The sequence below is a fragment of the Saccoglossus kowalevskii genome, chromosome 4, assembly GCF_978046115.1.
Source record: "Saccoglossus kowalevskii chromosome 4, keSacKowa6.1, whole genome shotgun sequence".
NCBI classification, from domain to species: Eukaryota; Metazoa; Hemichordata; class Enteropneusta; family Harrimaniidae; genus Saccoglossus; species Saccoglossus kowalevskii.
This window is the reverse complement of record NC_140644.1, coordinates 24,035,945-24,057,147: the sequence shown is the minus strand read 5'-3', so window position 1 is coordinate 24,057,147 and position 21,203 is coordinate 24,035,945. Positions and strand designations below refer to the sequence as shown.

Sequence of the window (21,203 nt, the reverse complement as noted above, 5' to 3'; positions counted from 1 at the left end):
CGTCTGTGTCTTATTAATCATATATCTATATTTGGTGTTTTGTCAAATTTGAAAAAATATACCCCTTTCTCCGCGAAATTCAGAACGCACATGAGTATCTCACGACCAGCAAAGTGCCTTTGGGTATTTAAGCTAAACGACACCGCTTGGACACGTCTTAGTCGGGTGGCACGCACTGTGAATTTGTGTTGTTACAATTCTCTTATCTGCTGTAGCCATAAAACAACAACGGCAGTGGACAGTGCTTCCACGCAGTTAAATCGATTTTGATTATAAATGGGTATAAATGACCTAACATAAATTACGCTTTTAAGTCTTACGCATTGTCAACATGTTGCTTATAAGTAACATTGTTAGTCAATGTACGAGCCTGGGCTATCTGCCGAGTTCATTGTACGCATGTCTGGGCTATCTGCCGAGTTCATTGTACGCATGTCACTAGTTGTTTAGTTTGTCAGTCATAATTCCAGGTTCGAGATCACTAATTTACAAACATATCTCACACATAGAAAATGACATTTAACTATGCACGTTATACTTATTTTCCGTTAGTTGCACATTACAAATATCTGAAAGTATGTTCTACTTTGCCTTAAAATGTGATATTTTGCGTTCTCCACTTAAAATGACCATTCTCAGACCAATCAAAAGTTGCAAACTTCATGTGTTTTGTACAGACCATTTTGACAAATGGGGAAACAGACCGTGTCCTTTTTTTCATGTGCGCCTCCTGTTCAATAAGAACTACGAACGGCAACTAAATGAATGAATTATCCTGAACAAGTTCATCTACTTGAACACAGTCCTAGAGGGACTGTGACTTGAACAAGTACCCGGTCGTTGCAGCACATACATACGGACGGCAATGTGAAATATAAATTGTTTTGAACTTTCGGTCGATATTAACTATGCACAATATGCACAGCATTTCGGTACAAAACATGTTCTGTTAGAAGAAACCAGAAAGAATATGTTGCAACACTGAACAATTAACAATTTCACTAAGATTCACTTGATTCACATTTCTACATTATTTAAATACCTGTTATCATTATTGATAATCTATAAATAAACAATGGCAACATTTTTGTAAATTTTAGGCTGACTGAACTTTTAATACATATATATCAAGCCCACAAATATGAAAACATACATAATACATAGATATGATTATATAACCAATAATACACAATGAATTTTTGTACAATACTTTATTTACACAAGTATATTTAGATTCATTGTTTTTGACTTGACCTGATCTGATCATCGGTATTTTTGAAAGACAATCTATTCATTATATTTATAGCAGTAAATTTCATTCCCTTATAAATTATAAAGAATCATAGTATACTTATGTTTTTAAAACAATTTTAAAACACTCATACTTTTATTACTTTATGTAAATTTCAAAACAACAGACTGGTACTATTATGCAATATTGATAAAATGTTTTAAATATGGGCAAATCTGTCTTACATTGACATTACGTTGCAATATGAAGTATGAACGGAGAAAAAAGTTATCAAGCAGGTCAATCAATTTATTTTTGAGCTCTTAGAGGTCAGTTGGTCGGTTTCGACACTGAACGAATACTATGAAAACTAAGGAATAGTCAATTACAGTTGCTTTAAACACGAAACATAATTGTTGACGATATTGTACACACATATTTTGGAATGTTTATGCACTTATTTGACGACAAATCAAAACAGATTACCACTAAGACATTTCACTTGACATTTACACACGTGAATTTGTTCATGTAAACATAAGACAAGATAACAACAATATGATCACCAAACTGATAATGATACAAAACCATTGGTTTTTATGATAAAAAAAAATTATTAAAATAATATCGTGTTTGCACTTTTCCTCAATAAATATTACGAAATATTGCCTGCTTTTAACAATTTGGTAACTAAACAGTGTGAACATCTTAGTTCTTGCCAATACCGATAGTCAAACTCATATTCGGCCCTCATAAACTGGTGAGCGCTGAACAGTCGGCGTCCGAGGTTTGCTTCAAATTAGGGATTACTTGATCACCTGACGATGTTTTTGTTTTCACCAATGACGAGCCGCTGCCGTCGTCACTTTTCCGTTTACAGAAACATTGCAACCACGTGGCCCTGACCTCTTGATGACGTGCACAATGAAATATGAAGATGTAGAATCCTTGAAAAGCGATGCAGAATACGAAGAGACACTGTCGACAGTGAAATAAACAAATATACTCAGTAATGGGCAATTATTTTTGCAGGGATGACATCTCTATAAATATTGTTTATTCTATTATATATTCTGAAATTCCAATTTAAATGATTTATTTCACACTATGATCACATGTAAATAAAAAACCTTGGAAATTGAAAACATTTTCACGTGTCACCTAAATATCTAGAAATAATTTTGACTATATAAATGGAACACACGTGACTGCCATGCTACCAGCAAAATGCTGTATATATAGAAACATATATTTCAAAGTGTGACACAGAGATATAGACAGTCGACAGAAATATAAATAAATCAATAAATAAGAAAGTACTTAGTTCTTTTGTTCTCACCCATTTCTCATTTGCAAATCTCAACGGTTATTAGAAAATCGCAATTGCCAATGAAACATAGATTAATGTTCTTTCACATCTCAACATAATAGCGAAATCACGCTTTCCAGTTCACCTGACATTGGCAGTAAGTATATATCAGGTCAAAAAATGTTTTGATGCCCTCAGCGACCGACCAAAAATATGAAATATCGGCTCGCGTTTTTTACCCGTATACCTCGACTATTTACGATATTTTCACGAGTTTAACCAACCCAATTTATAAATTTTACGACTTGAGGGCAACATAAGTTTTTTTTTGGCCTAATAAGTATCGAGTGGAAATCACACAAACGTACCTGGAATGTTATCTGTATGACCTGAAGATCTTTACCAACACTGCCATAGTTTATTACCGCAAATCCACTAAAGATCCATGCAAGTCCTAATAGTAACAGCATAGCAACAGCACCACGAAGTTGAACGAACTTACTGGACTGGTTACCTAAATCAAAACAACAGTCACCATGCATATGACGGAATGTGCTTCATTGCATTTACGATACGTGATCACCTACACATTAACTGTACATGTGTACAAAGATGACATTAAATGCACATGAAGAAAGGTTCCTATTTGTAACTTTACCTCTAATCGCTACCCAAAACACCTTGTCTGACGTTACCCCGGGTAACAGTAGGGGGATTCTAACCTGTCCCACGACGGACAAACCTAGACTATCCACAGTCGGTCGTACCTAATATTAAACTATTATTATTAATAAATTCTGTGAATAAACGTAATAGGCGTGAGTAAATTGCGAACGCCGGGGCAGGAAGTATATGGAGTGCCGTATTAATATTATGTGTGAAATGGCATAATATTATGTGGTTATTGCTGAACACTGCAGAGTATTCACTAAGGCAATGCTTGTGTGCATACTTCGCGGTATTCTCGCGATAACCTTAACCGGACGTTCAATTCAGTGCCGGGGTTCTATTTCCATCGCGCACATAGCGCTTCCTCTTCCAATATAAACAAAGGACAGTGTTTGAATGTGACGTTAATAACCCCCAACGCGACAATGTTGGTGAAGTAGTTTGCTCTATAGAATGAACATTTTACTCCATATAGGAGAAATGCGTGCGTTCGAAGAGAGCTGATAAGTTTTGAAACTTGCGCTGATCACTTTCAGTTTCAATTATTAAGTATGTCAACTAGCTGTGGCATATTTGCATTTGTCTCGTGAAAGTAAATTACTTATCTTGCAACACTAAATACATATTAATTAATTTTATGTATTCTGTTGACACATGAATGTACACACGACACTGTGATGTTGTTATCTAATATTCACTTAAGAATATCAAACATAACATAAATATTATTGTCACTGAGTATTATTTGATAAATTATTCTTATATGTGTATATATTAAAGTTTGATGTTCAATGTATTTTCTATTTATGATGAATGTCTGCACAAGAATAAATCTAAAATGCGTAAATTGGATTTTTGATATATTTTCTGTATACTTACCGTTTTGGGTTTTACGTCGCAGAATTCGTAGAACAAGAATAAACACAATGCTGTTACCAATGATTATCAAAGACATTGGCAATAATAATACAAAGAAAAATGTTGTCCGCGGAAGCTGGCATCTAAAATATATTAGAAAGAAAAACATTCTCTAAAGTAAAAAACTATATCTTCTCCTGAAAATATATAGTGTGGAGTAATGAAAAAACAAGGTCACGTAGCTTGAAACGTGTCAATCTTAGGATTGAATGTACAATCTCTGAATAACATTTCAATTGATTATGTAATTAGATTCATCGTAATTCATCTGACATTCAGCGCATTGACGGTGTGATATTTCAGAGTCAAAAAAGAGCCCAGCAATGCACTTCAAACCCATAAAAAAGGTTGTAAGATAATTAATGTCTTCATGCATTTCAAAAGATAATATAGCAATAATATAGCTTTATTTGGCCTATTCCTGGATTATGCGATTATTTAATTGAATTGAACTGCATTATTTTCAAATACTTGAATCATTAAAAAATATGTTTCTGAGATTGCATCCATCTCCATAAAAATATTAATATTATATTGATTCGGATGTAGTCCCAATAATATTGAGAATGTAATGTATTCGAGAATTTACGGAGAAATCTGTTTAAGAAATAAAGTTTCTGTTATACTTACACAAAGGGACACAAGGGGGCAGTTTCCGTGGAATAAAAACCATCATACAAGGCGGAGTCGAACAATAGTGGTAGTACGACGATAATAATTGGCACAACTGAAAAACAACATTTTTGCATCATGTAGTTCCATGATCGTTGCTGCTTTAGTCATGAAAAGTGTACTATTGTTATACCACAAAATAAAACCAGAGCAGCGTTTGTGTAACTCATAAACTCAATAAACAGAAAATAAATATTCCTCAGGACGCCAAAACCATCAATATAACATTGTGTTTCTTTGTTTACAAGCCTATAATTGCAGAGGGCACGCATTTGTTAACATATATTTCAGAAAATTTACTTTATTACTCACGCATCGCCCCATAGGTAACATCAAGAAATGATGCGTGAAACAAACTATCATGCAAACACAAAGCAGAGAAAAATATCATTACATGTACTTCGTCATGTGACCTACCCCAAGCAATAATTCCACATTTGAGCACAAAGTGTGTGATATGAATGGTGAATACTTGAATCAATGCAAGGTACATGTTGAGTCCTTCCACCCCATTCCACATTAGTGTCACGAGGATTAGATACACCTTAAGAACGTTGGCAAAGCGACAGCCGTATTGATTGTCTACAACTGGGATGAGTACGAGGAACGCGGTCATTTGCAGACACAACGCCACGCAAAGATTCATAAGAATAATAGTAGGGCGCCCTCTACGAAGTTGCCTGCGAAATAATAAATATTTTATTATTAAAATTTCACTTCAGGAAAAGACACCCTTTATTACGTTAAATATGAGGTAGGTAGTTGTGTCAGAAGAAGCACGTATATACACAGTTTCAGGCAATACATGACTGTTGTCGCAAATTATCATTTGTTATTCATTGTAGGTTATCGAAAATACTTTTCTAGGAATAATTAAGCTACTAATAAACAGTAATAAAGACAAATTTTATATTTCAAATATTGATTTAAAAGAGCCTTCACTCGATGACATAACCATCAATATATATTACCTGAACACGGCAAATGTTGAAATCGTCATCACAAGACTAATTATAGAGACGCCAAAACCAATAAACGTAAATACTGATAAAACTTCTATATACGGAAAACCCTGGAAGGTAATGGTGAGATGAAACCAACACGATAAATATGTGCACCGCGAGGGTGACGCAGTGTGGTGTCTTAATGTTAACTTAGTGTGACCGCATTTTTACAAATCAGTGCCACGATACTCGGCAGGAAGTGTAATAAAAAGCTGGATGTAAAAACATTACAAATACAAACGAGGATATTAAATAGTAGTTATTTCATTTCGTAAAATAGAACAGATATTTACTCCAGTATTCGGACAATATTCATATTTATATGAACCATAGATAACATAACTGAATACTGAACCAACTTTGCTAACTATAACGAGTAGTATAATACCTGTGAATCACGTATGATTGACGTACAATTAACGTGCTATTCGCACACGATTCATACTCCCAATGAAATATAATTCACGGAAATGTTGGTATATGGAAGTTTAATATTTTTGTGCTGAGAAATTAGGATAAACTTAGTATTTCTGAAAACAGAAATCAAGGTTATAAATAATTCAATATATAGTGCGCATGACAGTGTCTTGACACATTTGCGTACGCACGGAGGGGGGGGGGATGAATGTAAATAACAACTATTGTCCTTGGTTTAGAGATTTTCATTTGTAACACTGAGAGGGGATAACTTGAGACAATATATTTTTATTTACATATTTTCATGTTCACGAAATTTGGGCCCCCATAACTTCCGAGGGTAGCGACAACCGTATATTCGTGTGAAATATTTATAACCCCGAGTTTCTCAAAATATATTAAGCAGATCCTATTGTGTTTCCACGCAAAGATATTGTTATATTGTCTCCAATTGCCATATATCAACATTTGCGAGAATTGATGAAAGTATGAATGATACGCGAATCTCACGTGGATAATATGCGAATGATACGCGAATCGTAGTGAATCAAACCGTGAATCTTCACACTCGTTAGAACGATGAACTTTTACACCGGGAATCACAAAATATATTTACATGAAAAACAAATCGAAAAAAAGAACACTTACTAAGAACTCGAACCCCCCAGCTCGTTCATCATCCACCTGGAATATACAATGCACATTAAGCACTACTATGACTGCAAATAAAATAGTTTTAGTCTATGGAAACGTTTAGAAGTGTACAACAGCACACACCAATTATACATACATACATGTGCGTTCCTGTTTCTTTGACTTTGAAAGAGTATTGTCAAAATGAAGTTGCCAAATTTTGGATCTTCTCGAGCCAAACTCTTACCTAGTGTTGAACACCAAAACGGGTAGATCTGTAACTGAGGCTGAGTGTACCAAGTGCTCAAAGTGTTATTTACGATAGAATCACTATACAAATCGTCCATTTTAAACAACACATTCGCAAAGTTTGAACATTTTCAATTTATGCTCAAACCACAATATTATAGTTTCATTATCGAAAACACTAGTAAACAGGATTATATTTACTATCTTTTTCAGTTATTTTATTTTATTATTATTGAAACTTTTATTGACTTTTCATTAACTTTATTTCTAATATAGATAAATCAACTTGTCTGAACAGTTGCAATGAAGCATTTGTTATCTTATTCTTTATCTATATGGATATGGATATGAATACGGTCACGCGACCCTGTCACGTAGCTCAAAAATGAAATTTGTCTTTTGCGTCAAAGTGCACTATATTGCAAATTTAGAACGTGCACTTGGTGTACACAAAAGTCTGGAGCGGCAAGAATGTCAACTGTGAAAAAAATTCCATCAAAAAATTATGGGTATTTTATGGTAACTCACTTCATTCATGCTTTCCTAATTACAAGATTCTTAAAACAATAATAGCTTTTGTACTATTTTGAAAAATCAGATATCCTAATTTCTTGCATAATTCAAACAATTCAAATGAATTGTCACCAATCTGATGTGGTACCCGCATACACGTATGACATGACAATTGCATTCAATTGTCTATTTCAATACGTGTTAACTTTTCCATGCTTATTACTTTAATTTTCACATTCCTACACCTATATGTAATATCTAATGTATTGTTTAAAGCCTAAACCATATTAACACTTTTATACACGCCGTGTCAAACGTCACCATGACTGTCTAGCACTCCTTATTTGGCATGTTGGTAAGTTCTAACCAATCATGTTGACTTGTGCTAGGCGTCGTGGTGACGTCACGATATCACGTGGTTTCACTTATAAATAGGGGGACTGATGAGAAAGAGGGAGCTGAGGTTATACGGGAGCGGAGGTTATACGGGAGGTTATACGGGAGGTCTGTCTCTAGGCGTGGCTGTAAAGCCATCGCCTGGAAACCAAGTTTACACTTCACTGTATTATCACTGTATCTGATGTCTCCACGAATAAATATCCTGATTATATCACCACTACCCTCAACAGTTCAAAATATAAGTCTGTTACTGAATCCCTCTTTTGGCATAATTAATTTGATGAGTGTGGTTAAATTATTTAGTAATTATGAATATCACACTGCTGATAATTTGGGACGCTTAAATCATACTAAAACATTAATTACCGCAAGCAATTTAAAACAAATCAAACTGATGCACTCACACTGATAATGGTACTTGGAGCTGCTTTCTGAGTCATAATGTAATAACTTCCAAGAATATCACACAGACATGTGATATACAGTCCAGTTATAAAAGCTTCTTGGCAACCCATCGCGTCATCTACAATTACATGAACCAGTCATATGATGATGAGAATATGGCATATGAATCAGGACACTTGACAGTGAATGATAACGATTGAATATTTAATTCTGTTAAATGCACAAACACTGCTAGCGAATCACTTGTAACCTTCTTGGAAACAACTGCACTCTAAAAGCTTGTTTCTTCGATATATTTCAACCACGTACCTTATGATTTAACTAATGATTATGGATATGTTTTGTATTATACAATGAACCAGTTGTTGAAATTTGCCAATGTCGTGTATTATTTTGATTAATCATTCATTTTAGTGCATACGAGTGATAAAACAATATACTAATATTTAATCGCATATTCACTCACCCATCATGTCGAATCCGGGGTCCACACCACATAAGACTGAGCTCTGGTTACCCTGTATACAATAATATACATAAATACATGTTAAAAGGAGGAAAGGAAACCTAACCGATAACCCGTAATAAAAAAATCTTTTACCAATGTCCATTCCTTTACGGTAAGTATAGACATTAAGTGCATAACAACTATATGGAGACTAGCGTTCTCCTACTTAAAAGGTGACACGATGTTTTACTCACATCTATGTCGTCTTTTCGGAAAGTTACCCGAACAGGTTCCGATAGCTGTGTTACCATTTGACCAAGTACCATGGCAGAAGAGAATGCCACCGTACTTGACACCTCAAGGCTTGAAGACGGTGTATTATTGGGTCCTGGCAAATCATTACGCACGGAAAATAAACTGTTATCATAATACACAATGAGTACCAGACGGTCAGATGGCATGAGTGGCATGCCGATACTTCGCTGAGATCGGACAAAGGAACTATCCTCCATACCGTCTGTATCTGAATCAAAGGGTTGACATACATGAATACCGTAACTATGAATTGCTAATATAAATTTAATCATGAACAATCGTTTAGGTATCATATTTCGAAAATACAGCAATTAACAATACAATATCATGCTCAATAATACATATATATATATATATATATATATATATACATACACACTTCTATTTTTTGATGAGACAGTTATAATGGATTATATCAAAACAGATACATCTATACTTACCACTTGCCCACAATGGATCCAATGGTATAGTCAATAATACCCCATGAGTCGATCTAGAGCTATCGTCTTCACTGGACCAGGCAAAATATCCCGAGCTTCCGATATCGCTACCAGACACGGTATCACTTCCACCCTCAAATGTGTCGCGCATACGGCGAACATCAACGTCTATGTTTTCTGATTTGTATTTGATGCTTGACTGATAATCGAATTCAATATTCTCCATATATAACTCTAAATTATCTGTAATGCTGTATATTATATGAAGGCAAACATTAGTTTGAAGTAGTCTTTAATATAATATAATATCACGACACACTGTGACACAGACTGATGTCAAGTAGTCGCGTGAATAAATACTCTGATTGGAGTGATTCTATTTTGATTGATTTGATGCTACTCTGATTGAATTGGTGTAAGCTACTTTGACTGGATTGATGCTACTCCAATTGAACCAATTCTACTATGATTGGATTGGTTTTACTCTTATTGGATTGGTTATACTCTGATTGGATTGATTATACTCTGATTTAATTGGTTATACTATGATTCGATTGATTATATATACTCTGATTGGATTGATTATACTATACTCTGATTCGATTGGATCTATTCTGATTGGATTGATTATATATACTATCATTGGATTGATTATATATACTATCATTGGATTTATTATACTCTGATTGGATTGATTATACTCTGATTGGATTGGATCTATTCTGATTGGATTGATTATATATACTATGATTGGATTGATTGCACTCTTACTGGATTGATTATAACATGAATGAATTGGTTCTATTCTGATTACTTTGATTGTACTCTGATTGTCCTGTTACTTTAATTGGTTTATGTGGCTCTGACAATTGGAGCCACTGTTTCTACTTTTAAGTACTGACTAGTCTCACGCTACCGATGATTGAATGTTGCCCTGATTACTTATATGATACATATCGTGGAATCTCTACCTTGAATGAAAGCACCGACTTTAATGATTTAGCATATTAGCGATTATTCCAGTAGTGTACTACTCCATTACCAAACACTCACCTTCCACATGCCGTTGTCACCCTCGATAATACATCAATATCCACTTCAGTCAATTGGCTAACCACATCTACCAACGTCCCCCCAACCATATGCATATCACGCACTGACAGAATAAACATTTGTCTCACAACAACTTCAATAATATCAGAGATGATATCAACGTCAATTTCAGTCAAGTTGTCAGGGTTACTGGTTAGTTGCTGAACATTCATCATAAGATGCACCACTGAAGAGGAGTTATTATCTATGTTATCCTGAAACCAACGTTTAAGACTATTTATAAATTCAACAATTTATTGATTGTGTTGAAATATGCGGTAATGTTTTGTTAAACTCGCTTGAACTAGTATCTCCATCTCTGAATGAAATATACAGCAACATGAACAGCATAAACACGGGTATTATTGGTTCCCTTGATTCTTTGAAGCGTTCCAACAGATCCGTAAAATTGTGCAATATTTTTTATTCAAAGCATTCTGAAACGGAGACAATCAAAGTTTTAAAACGTTACGTTAGTCTCCCCATCTTTGTGCTGTAATTGAAGCACAGAAATGAATTATGATAGCATCCATAATTAAATATAATCTGAATAAATCACGAAAATGACTACTGTAACAAACAATAACAACACACCCATGAAGTCAGAATCTGAGCAAACACCTATAAATTTAGGTAGACTGAAATTAACAAACTCGCATTGAAAAACATAATGAAAACACATGCCAATAATATCGCATAATACACGTGTACCCCCTCCAGCAGAATAAATTGTCCACCACATCTATATTGTTACCAGTTGTTTCATGATGTGAAACAGCTCCTGTGTAATTGTTGATTCCCATTGACAGTCGGCGGTGATTGGAGCTCCCCAATATGCAAAATAGTTTTCACCATAAGAGGATGTATACTCGCATGTCCTGTGGGATATGGCAGGGCGTTCAGAGGATACCAAGCCGCCATGTGGGCACGTGACTGTCACATTATCTCCAGCGTATGACCTCGACCAATTGAAGGTTCCTTTGCGATTCGTAGTAGACTGACTGTAGCATATATCTGTAAAGGAAACATATTTATTAACACCTACTCAATAGCCGCATAAATTGTTACAAAGCAAAATCATTTAATTCAGTTTTTCTTATTTAATTCATATTTATTATATTTGTTTATATCCTGTTTTGAATGACGTAACATCCAAATACCACTCACTTTTTAGTTTTATATTGAACGGGAAAGCTTTATTTAGTAATGTATTATTAAACTTTATAATGATTAAATTATCATTTAACTTAAATTTTAATAAAAAGGTATGAAGCGCATCTCTCGAACTCATTGTATTAACACATAATTTGTATATTCCTCGGATGTACTGAGCAGATATGAACCAAAATATCACCCTACACAAAATAAGAACTGATTGAGAATGCATTCACCCCATAAATACTCCACAATCATAAAAAAGTATGATCTGACAAGTTTAATCAAAAGTGACAATGATTATATATCTAACACAGAAAGACGCAAATAGTAATTATGGACCAATTTTTAGATAGTCATTAAACAATAGGCCCCATCAATACAGTCAAAAACACAACTAATAATTCATATGTTGACATGATTGTTATGTTCATTTAGTTTTTTCATTTCCCAGTAGGAACTATTACTAAAAGGGAAAATAGTGATCTTTTCGTAGCGTATAAATGTCTAATTTCAATTATCACATATAATATTTTGTTTGACACATAAACAATACAATAGCTACTGGCGCTAGGGGAGTTTTTTGTATTTGTAACAAAAAGACAAAATATCCATAAGACGGAAACGAGTCATTATAATAGAAAATGTAGTAATGCAATATACAAGCGTTGACATTAATGACTGGTACATGTAATATATCTTTAAGTGTGTATCAATCATATTTAAATTGTTATTTGGCAGCAAGACTAATATATCTATGCCCACATGGGATTATCGAAGGTCGTTACAGCGTGCAATGATTGTTTCCAGTGCCATCTACGAGGTACTTTACACTGACGTTATAATCTAACGACACCGTCTCTAGACTAAATAAAACGAGCATTATTTCCCATAAGAAAAAGATTTAATCAGCAATGAGTTGTAGCACAAAACAAAACGAGACATTAATGGGACATATGTTTGAATAAGGTGATCTAATGATGGATTGCGAAGTCAAACTTTGGAATGATTTGCGCAACCCTTGTATTATGTATATATACATCTGAAAATTTAGTCATATCCAGTGGATGGCTGTTGATTGCATGAATTAACTGTCTACACGATATTTTAGTATTATAATAGCTTAATTTGGGTAAAAACCAAATATATGTGTTGAACAATATTGTTTCTTTTTAAATCAATGTTATGGCCCATTTTGATGAATTGGGAGAACGTGTGTGCCCAGTGGGGATCGTGTATAAATGAATGGCTCCCAGGGGGTCGTATCTACATTAATGTCACCTAGGTGTCACGCCTACATTATTGCCATATCGCTATATGAGACAATTATAAACATGGATCCAGGGTAAGTTGAATCGATGTAATAATTCGAGTTATTGGACCAGGTATGTAAATTTCAGTATGTTAAAAATAGTCAAATTGAATATTGAAAACAAACCAACCACATTCTATTCATAAGAATAATGTGGGTGGACGATATAGTTATTTACTCAGATTGTCATGAATCTGATCTTAATGGAGCCGTCTTTTAAAAGCATTAAAAAAGACCATACAATGTGATGAACCACACAAAATAGTAGATTGACAATAAATAAACGTAAACTAAAGATTCGCCTATATTGATGCATAACTGTCCCCATGTAGTAGATTGTCGAATATTTACAAAATCCTGACAAATGGTCGAAAATAAACACCTCAAACATATCGATGCAAAGTGTCAACATGCACTGCCTACGAAGTCATCGAAATGTTCGTCAAATATTGTCTTCAGATTACCATTCACAGTTCAAAATTGACATTCTCTAAATGAATTCATTGTCCTGAATCTGATCTCAATTAAAACAACGAGGGAAATATACACTGAATTAAAAGAGACCTTGCAATGTGATGAGCCACACAAAATATCACCTTGACAACAAAGAAAAGTAAACTAAAGATTTGCCTATATTGATGCATGTAGTAGATTGTTGAATATTTACAAAATCATGACAAATGGTCGAAAAAACACCACAAACATATCGATGCAAAGTTTCAACATGCACTGCCTACGAAGTCATCGAAATGTTCGCTTCTTAGATTGTTATGTTTGTTTTATATTTCTACCATGCTCTTGTAAAACACATTTTTGAAATTGAATTTCTATATATGAATTCATTTCAATGTGCGAAACTGTTTTGGGTTCGATATAAATAAATTGGAAATATAACCACTCGATTCATAACGTAACAACAACAAAAAACAGCTAATATATTCAAGACTCGTGTCCCTGTTCAACACAATGGCACGAGTATCTATCTACCATTAACCCCAACTGGCAAACACAGCAAGCAAACGTCATATTTAGTCGAACAGAAAAGGATATAGTGTGCGTTTTGAATAACAATTATACAAACTGTATTAACCTTATCACATGCATTATCATGACACTGTATTCCGTTAACAATAACACCACCCACCATTACTAATTAAAAATTGACATGATATGTTTCATTTGTATTTTAATTAAACTATGAATTTTGATTACCAAAGCTCATTGACACTCGCTATATCTCCCTTGTTTGTTTTATGTTGTTACTAGCGTTTCGGGACATGCTTGTGTTACTATTTGTCTGTTGTCTAACTTCACATCATGCGCTTTTTTGGCAACTCATCCCGTCGGCAATTTTGGTTTCGCCTTCGAGCAGTTTCTCGAATAAAAACGTTCATTTTTTGTTAAAATTTTCAGTAAAACGTAACGATTAATGGCTATATGTTACTATCAATATAAATTTATTAAAATAATGTATTTCAACAAGCGAAATGATCACGGTTAAACGAAGTATTACTCGATTCATATATGTACATACATTTCCAGCTAATGTAGTCAAGACTCGTGTATGTCTTTGACATATCGATGCCTCTTCGATCATTGACTCCAACTGGCAAGCGGACAGACTTCACACACTAATCTAACAGAACGGGGATAATGTGCGCATTGCAAATAACAACTCCACAAAATGTAGCCACATTATTAATATTCAATAGCATGACATCATCTCCCCGTTATTAATTACACCATTCACTGTTACTAATTACAAATTGAATGATGTGGCAAATCCCTATATTAATTAAACTATGAATGTTAATTAATCAAGTTCGCTGTAATCAGTCATAGCCTAATTGTTTGCCTTTTGTCAAACTTGCATTTTTGTAAGACTTTATTATAAAATCTGGTTTTTTGATTAGTTGTTTTATTATCTTTGTTTGTCTTATTTTTTTACGAAGATAACTTTCAATACTAACATTTGTTAGACTGTTTGTATTTTCCGAAGTATAGCTAATATTTTGATAATTAAACTTGAAATAATAATAATAATAATAATAATAATAATAATAATAATAATAATGAAAGAATATTTGTCAAGTCAACCCCTCGAGTAGTTTAGCAAGTACATAACACTGGGAGTAAATACTATGTCCAATAAAAATAAACATGCAGCTTTACTTCACGGCACGTCTTCGCATCGGCCACCGGGCATCTTCAGGATGCTTAATAACCGAGTTTATTACGTGCGGAGAGTGCGAAAGCCGTCCACGCCGATCCACGCCATACGGCGTAGACAGACATTGGGTCAATAGCCCTTGTATCTATACAAGATGTTATTACTCACAGGCAGTATTGCAGCATTAATAATAGTGAATAGGTACTGAGGATTAAGTGTAGCAGCTGACATAGAAAGTATTACCGAATTAACGGGTATATATCATGTCAAGTCAAAGTAAACATTTACTGTGCAAACAGTTTGATATACATCGCTCAGATTATTATTAATAATAGCATCATAGATAATAATCAAGTGAGGTAAATTATATTTTGTTCGTCTAGAAAATATTTTATACGAGCCACAACGTTACAGTATTCGTAGTTACGGAATATTAAACAAACCAATGGCGCGCAACACTGTCACATTCTCACAACTCTCCCCGTTATTAAAATAACATAATGTATTTGAATACAAGAAATAATTAGCCATTAATGTTACAGTTTACTTGATGTATCTGCTGAACGTTGTAGATGGATGTAATCTATTTACATGAATACAAGAATGGATATGACCAGTAGGAAACACAGCGTTCTTGGAATACACAATACTAATATCAGATAACGAAACACATTAACTTTAATTTTTCTTTGAGTGAATAATCCGAATATACATTTATAATATCACAGTTGTATATAGTGTGCACACCAGTCCACATTAATCGGAATCGTAGTCGCCAAAAGTGACGAGGGATATAGGAATGTAAGTAAATGTACGGTCGATGCGAGTGTCTTACCTGTACGGCAAACCTCTGGTAGGTTATCATTATGCTGAATCCAACGTTCCAGTCCTATTTTCTCCTGTTCTTCTGAGTATATGGTGGGAGTAAACGGCCAGAAAGGGTAATCAGAATTGACTGCATCGTATACATCAGTAACTGTGTCGTTGTATACAAGGGACGTGCTCGAACAAGCGACGAGGCAGGTAGCGACGAGAATCCATATAAACTCCATCTTGATCGAATGCTTGACTCAAACTAATGGAACGGGTAAATTATTAGTCATGAATATTTAATGGTACTGACACCCATATACCCCGACATACGCGATGGCTATCATTGTTCGATGCAATTATATACACATTACACATACATATGTATGAAGTGTCACTTTTCAAAACTAAGACGTCACTTGCATACACTCGTACGAGTTACGTCATGTTTTACTAACATACTATGCACGTCAGTAATTTATGTGGATACTTTTGAACATTAAGTACACCTGCTAGTTGCGAACGTAATAATATTAATACTAGTATTTTACTAGTGCATGACAGTGCTATCTACTTACCCTTTATACACAGTACGTTTGACACGCTGTCAAGTCTTGTTGGTCACAAGGTCTCATTCGCAATTGGTGCACATGTTTTTAGAATAAAAAGCCGACTACGAGGAATCTTCTAGGATATAAAGTCCGAACTCAGATGTAATGTTGAGGCCACAGGGGGAGGGGCTTCTTATCCCAGAAGAGTCAAAGCAATGGCCGTTCACCAGACTTGAAACTTAATCGGAAGGGGACTATGCTCTTAATTTCAAATGTTATATGCAATAAAATGTTTCGAACGTTTACCACGCAAAGTATGAATGCAGTACACGCGTGAGTTGACCTTTCTAAATTGGTGGTCATTGCTTTCAAATTAGCATACTGAAATTAAAGCAGGTGGACCGTATACACAGGATCTGCATTTAATAAATATCCAACTTCAATCAACGGAATATCATAGAATGGAATAGCCCAAATCGCAACGGTCGACATCGAGTTGATGAGCTCAATGAACAGTGTTTCTGTAAGATGGACTTTTGCGTGAGCTTCGACTTCTTTCGAACCGAACCCTTGAGGTTTCTTCTTAACACAGTCCAACTTACAGTAAGTGATACATGTTTCTGTAAGTCTCGGAAAATGTATGAGAAACAAAGCGTATAACATTCCTGGAACATTTATGGTATAACAGTCGCAGGACAGTTTATGAAAGGAAATAAATATTCTGACCGGTCGAAAACCCCGAACCTGGGATCTAAAGTCCGACCCAACACATACCCAACGGATTCTGAAATTCGGTAAGGGGGCGAATCGGTGGGCTGGGTTTGTCAATTGATTTGCCATTTTTTTGCGGGATGTAGGGGGAGGCGCGCGCCTGTTAAAATGTCGAGGCCGCATGTCTCTATTTCCAAATGAAATATGCTATAAATGTCTAGAACATTCATCACTCAATGGGTGAATCCAGTACATGTGTGTATGAGCGTCGACATTTAGAAATGTGTAGTCAATGTTCTCATACAATTTGCATGCTGAAATTGTGGCAGGTGTATCTTTACGCAAGATCTGCATAATATGAATATTCATGACTAAACACGTGAAATTATATAGTCCAAAATCCAATCATCGACATCAAAATCCAAGCAACGCAATGGGCAGCATGTTTATCAAACCGCCGCTGTTTGAGCTCCGAGTTCGAACCCAGCCACTATGCGTGAATGAATATATGTATACATGAGCTTTGACATTTCGGAATGTGTAATCGTTGTGAAATTTGCACTGACGTGTATACAAGTCAAAGAACGCTTGACAAAGACGTTTACCTTGTTCGAGAACGATTAAATAAAAACCCTAGTACAATTTAAAAGAACAATGAGATTTGATTCGAAACATGAATTGGTTTTTATTATTGTTAGAATTATCTTTTGGGATGCTTTAAAGTCAATTTAATTAATTGTCACAATGCCTAACACGTAGTAATACGCGATACAAGTTTCACAGAATAGAATTTTCTCGACAAGTTTACATATAGAATTAACATTTGGTGTGAAAGTATTGAGAATTACAATACATGCGTTTGTACAATGTAAACACTTTCAGAATGCATAAAGCATATCCACTGGTGAAATGTACTAAACTTATAACAACCAATACATGTTAGTAGAAACCACACAGGATTTTGGGTAATCACAGGCATTGTGCCGCTCGAGTGACGTTTATCCCTACGCCTAAACTTAACATACGATGATGTCGTACAAAACCCCCTCTATCATTCGTGGTGTCGCCGAAGTACTTTTACTTGGGGGGGGGGGGGGGGTAAACATATCTATGTATAATAATGAAGAGTAATTATATTATTCTGTTGCGACTGACAACCGCGATTTTAACATTTTATCCAGCATGTATTTGTCAACCTAATCGACATTTCAGAAGATACATTAGTAAATTTACATTACGAATGTAGAATTAGTGAGGGAGGATAAAAAAGAACATTAGATCACGCATATTTCAACCCACCTTGACTCAATACATACAGACTCCAAATGAATGTACTATTAACGAGCACAATTTATCAAATTTATCATTTTAATGTATTCAAAGCAATTGATATGATAACGTCCCTCATTTCCGATTTAAAATGGTATTATCAAATGCCCCCCCCCCCTCGCGACTGTAAATTCATATTTCCTCTCATCAAATGCATAATGACTATGATCTGTAACGCGGTTCTTTGTGAGGTTTAATTACGTTCGCGGGCACTTAATTTTTGGTTTAAAAGCAATTTCACATAATTAGTGATTATGATAACTTTTCTATTTTGGAACGCCATAAAACATATTTCTTTCAAAAACAAAAAAATATACATTTTTGAAATACACCATAGGAATTAATCATAATTTCACACACAAAAATAAGTAGTAATCGTCAGAATTTCTTAATTAGGCGCGATCGCCATAATTACACACCCTATTTATCACATGTAATTGCAGTATTTGTGCAGTACGGCATTGAACAGACAAAGAAAGGGACATTTCAGTTAATTAGCATGTTGTTATTTTATAATTATATTTACATAATATTTAAATGCTACAATAATGTACACCTATTATAACAGCTATGACAAATCATCATTACATTTGTCCAACTTTAATGTAAAACCAATGTTTATCAATAAACAATATTAATCAGGCAGTTGCTGATTCAAGCAATGTCTACACACAAAATTAGTGCTCTGGTAGAAAGGGTGCCTAATCTATACAAATTATTGTTCATGGATTTTGGTTAGCACATACCGATTTGGGAAACAAATCGACCAGATTATTTTTAATGCTTGAGAAAAACAAACATTTCTAGAAAGCCACCAATTATAATACTTCCTCATACTGTTCGTGTTTTACGTTACCAAAAATGTTGATGGTGATGTGGGGTAATTTATTTCTACTTTAATGTTAACAAGTGTTGTTGGAATTAAATTGGGCAGTCATAGAGATATTTTACCAATTTACAAAATATTCGAATATGTCAGATGAGCTACGTCCTGTCACATGACATAATTAGTTATGCATAATTTCATTTGTCAGAGATATATTAATTTTAAGGTTTTGTGAAACTCGCAAGTACAAAATGAATTTAACTGCATTATTTAAATTTAACGGCGTGTTGATTTCACACTATAATGTTTTAGTTACTCAGAGTTTGTTTAGTGGTGATAGTATTTGGTATTCATAGAAAAGATGGTATTTTTAACCTATTATACCCGTTTTGCCCAATTGCCTTGATATCTCGTATGTAGGTGTACCTCTATCGTATTTGTTAGGTCCATGAAGATATCCACGTTTCTGAAATTTTGATATTTCGGAAATGAATTTTTATTTGATAACTCATGACATTTTCAGAATGAGTTGTTATTAACACGAACATCGATTTGTTGGATATGCCAGAGATGTGGAAATGAGCAACACGGATTTTCATTCACACATGGATGAAAGGAGGAGTTGATTTGCACGCAAAAAATAATCATTGACATGCTGTCACATGCAATTCTGGTTGCCATGGAAACAACTGTTCCGACAATGATTTTTTATACCTCAAAAAAGTTGTGAATGGATGCACATAACATATTCCGTCTACACACGAAATAACAATTTACATTTTGTCAGCAATGTGGCTCAACGGCCGGTGACATGGGAACTGCAATTCCGGAATGATTTTTCTTTAATAACAAGATACACAGTCATGCATTTTTTAAGAGATTTTTTTGGCATATGTATCTAGATCTTGGACTATAACACAATAAATTAAGGATGCATTTTCATAAACATCCTAGAAGACGCTGCGTTTGAAACATGGAACAAACGGTTGGATAAAAACCGCAAACCTATTAAAATCTGCATCTGGTTTTCATGGAGAGAGAATGATATTTCCCGACTTATTAAGTGTATGCACTGATCTACTTAACTATTAACACGGTATGGTAGAGGTATTAGCAACAAGGAGTAATCTGCAGCTGTGGTTGCGGTTTGCGCTTACAGAGTACTTCGAGGTTTGTGATTAACCTTATTTTATAAGTGTCTAAAACTGAAATTCAGCTTAACATTTGCACTTTCATAATCAATTAAATCTATTTACAAAATTTAAATAAAGCTAGGGCAAATCTTGTTACCAACACATACTTAGTTTAAATATTTTCAATTATGATTCAGACCTGGAATTTGGTGCGCATGTTGACTTTACTCAGGTTTGAGCATTCTGTGTTAATATTGTTATATTATTCGTTATATTATTTTTTTAATATTATAATTATTATTATTATACATCTGTCACCGTAACACCATAAGTTACAGCGTGCCATAATTTATCGGTATTTTACGGGGTATTTTCATCCTACCATATTAGGAAATGCGAATTCCAAATATGAAATTCTAATAATAAAAAACAAACATGGCTGTCACCAAAGTTTTACCGTATTCAACACAAAGAAGTTCACTGATTATGTTC

The 21,203-nt window shown here is 34.4% G+C and overlaps 1 protein-coding gene across 1 annotated transcript; it reads right to left on the bottom strand.

Annotated features, from left to right (window-relative positions):
* Positions 1-1,084: 1,084 nt before the first annotated feature.
* On the bottom strand, positions 1,085-16,403 carry LOC102808400 (adhesion G protein-coupled receptor G6-like). The gene is made up of 14 exons (XM_006812403.3): positions 16,187-16,403; positions 11,469-11,728; positions 10,676-10,929; positions 9,623-9,873; positions 9,122-9,390; positions 8,886-8,937; positions 8,419-8,537; positions 6,869-6,904; positions 5,771-5,871; positions 5,217-5,479; positions 4,758-4,854; positions 4,089-4,210; positions 2,909-3,054; positions 1,085-2,209 (listed from the first exon to the last, which is right to left on the bottom strand). The coding sequence occupies exons 1-14, from the start codon at positions 16,401-16,403 to the stop codon at positions 1,982-1,984; spliced, it is 2,415 nt and encodes an 804-aa protein (XP_006812466.1). The 3' UTR covers positions 1,085-1,981.
* Between the last annotated feature and the right edge of the window lie 4,800 nt (positions 16,404-21,203).

What these genes read in the sequence shown, in the direction of transcription:
- LOC102808400 (XM_006812403.3), bottom strand. Translation starts at nt 16,403, where the DNA reads ATGGAGTTTATATGGATTCTCGTCGCTACCTGCCTCGTCGCTTGTTCG. An exon ending in TTCACATCATGAAACAACTG is followed by an intron (nt 10,930 to 11,468) that starts GTAACAATATAG and finishes CGTTGGTTTCAG; the next exon opens with GATAACATAGATAATAACTC. An exon ending in GCGACGTAAAACCCAAAACG is followed by an intron (nt 3,055 to 4,088) that starts GTAAGTATACAG and finishes GTTTTGATTTAG; the next exon opens with GTAACCAGTCCAGTAAGTTC.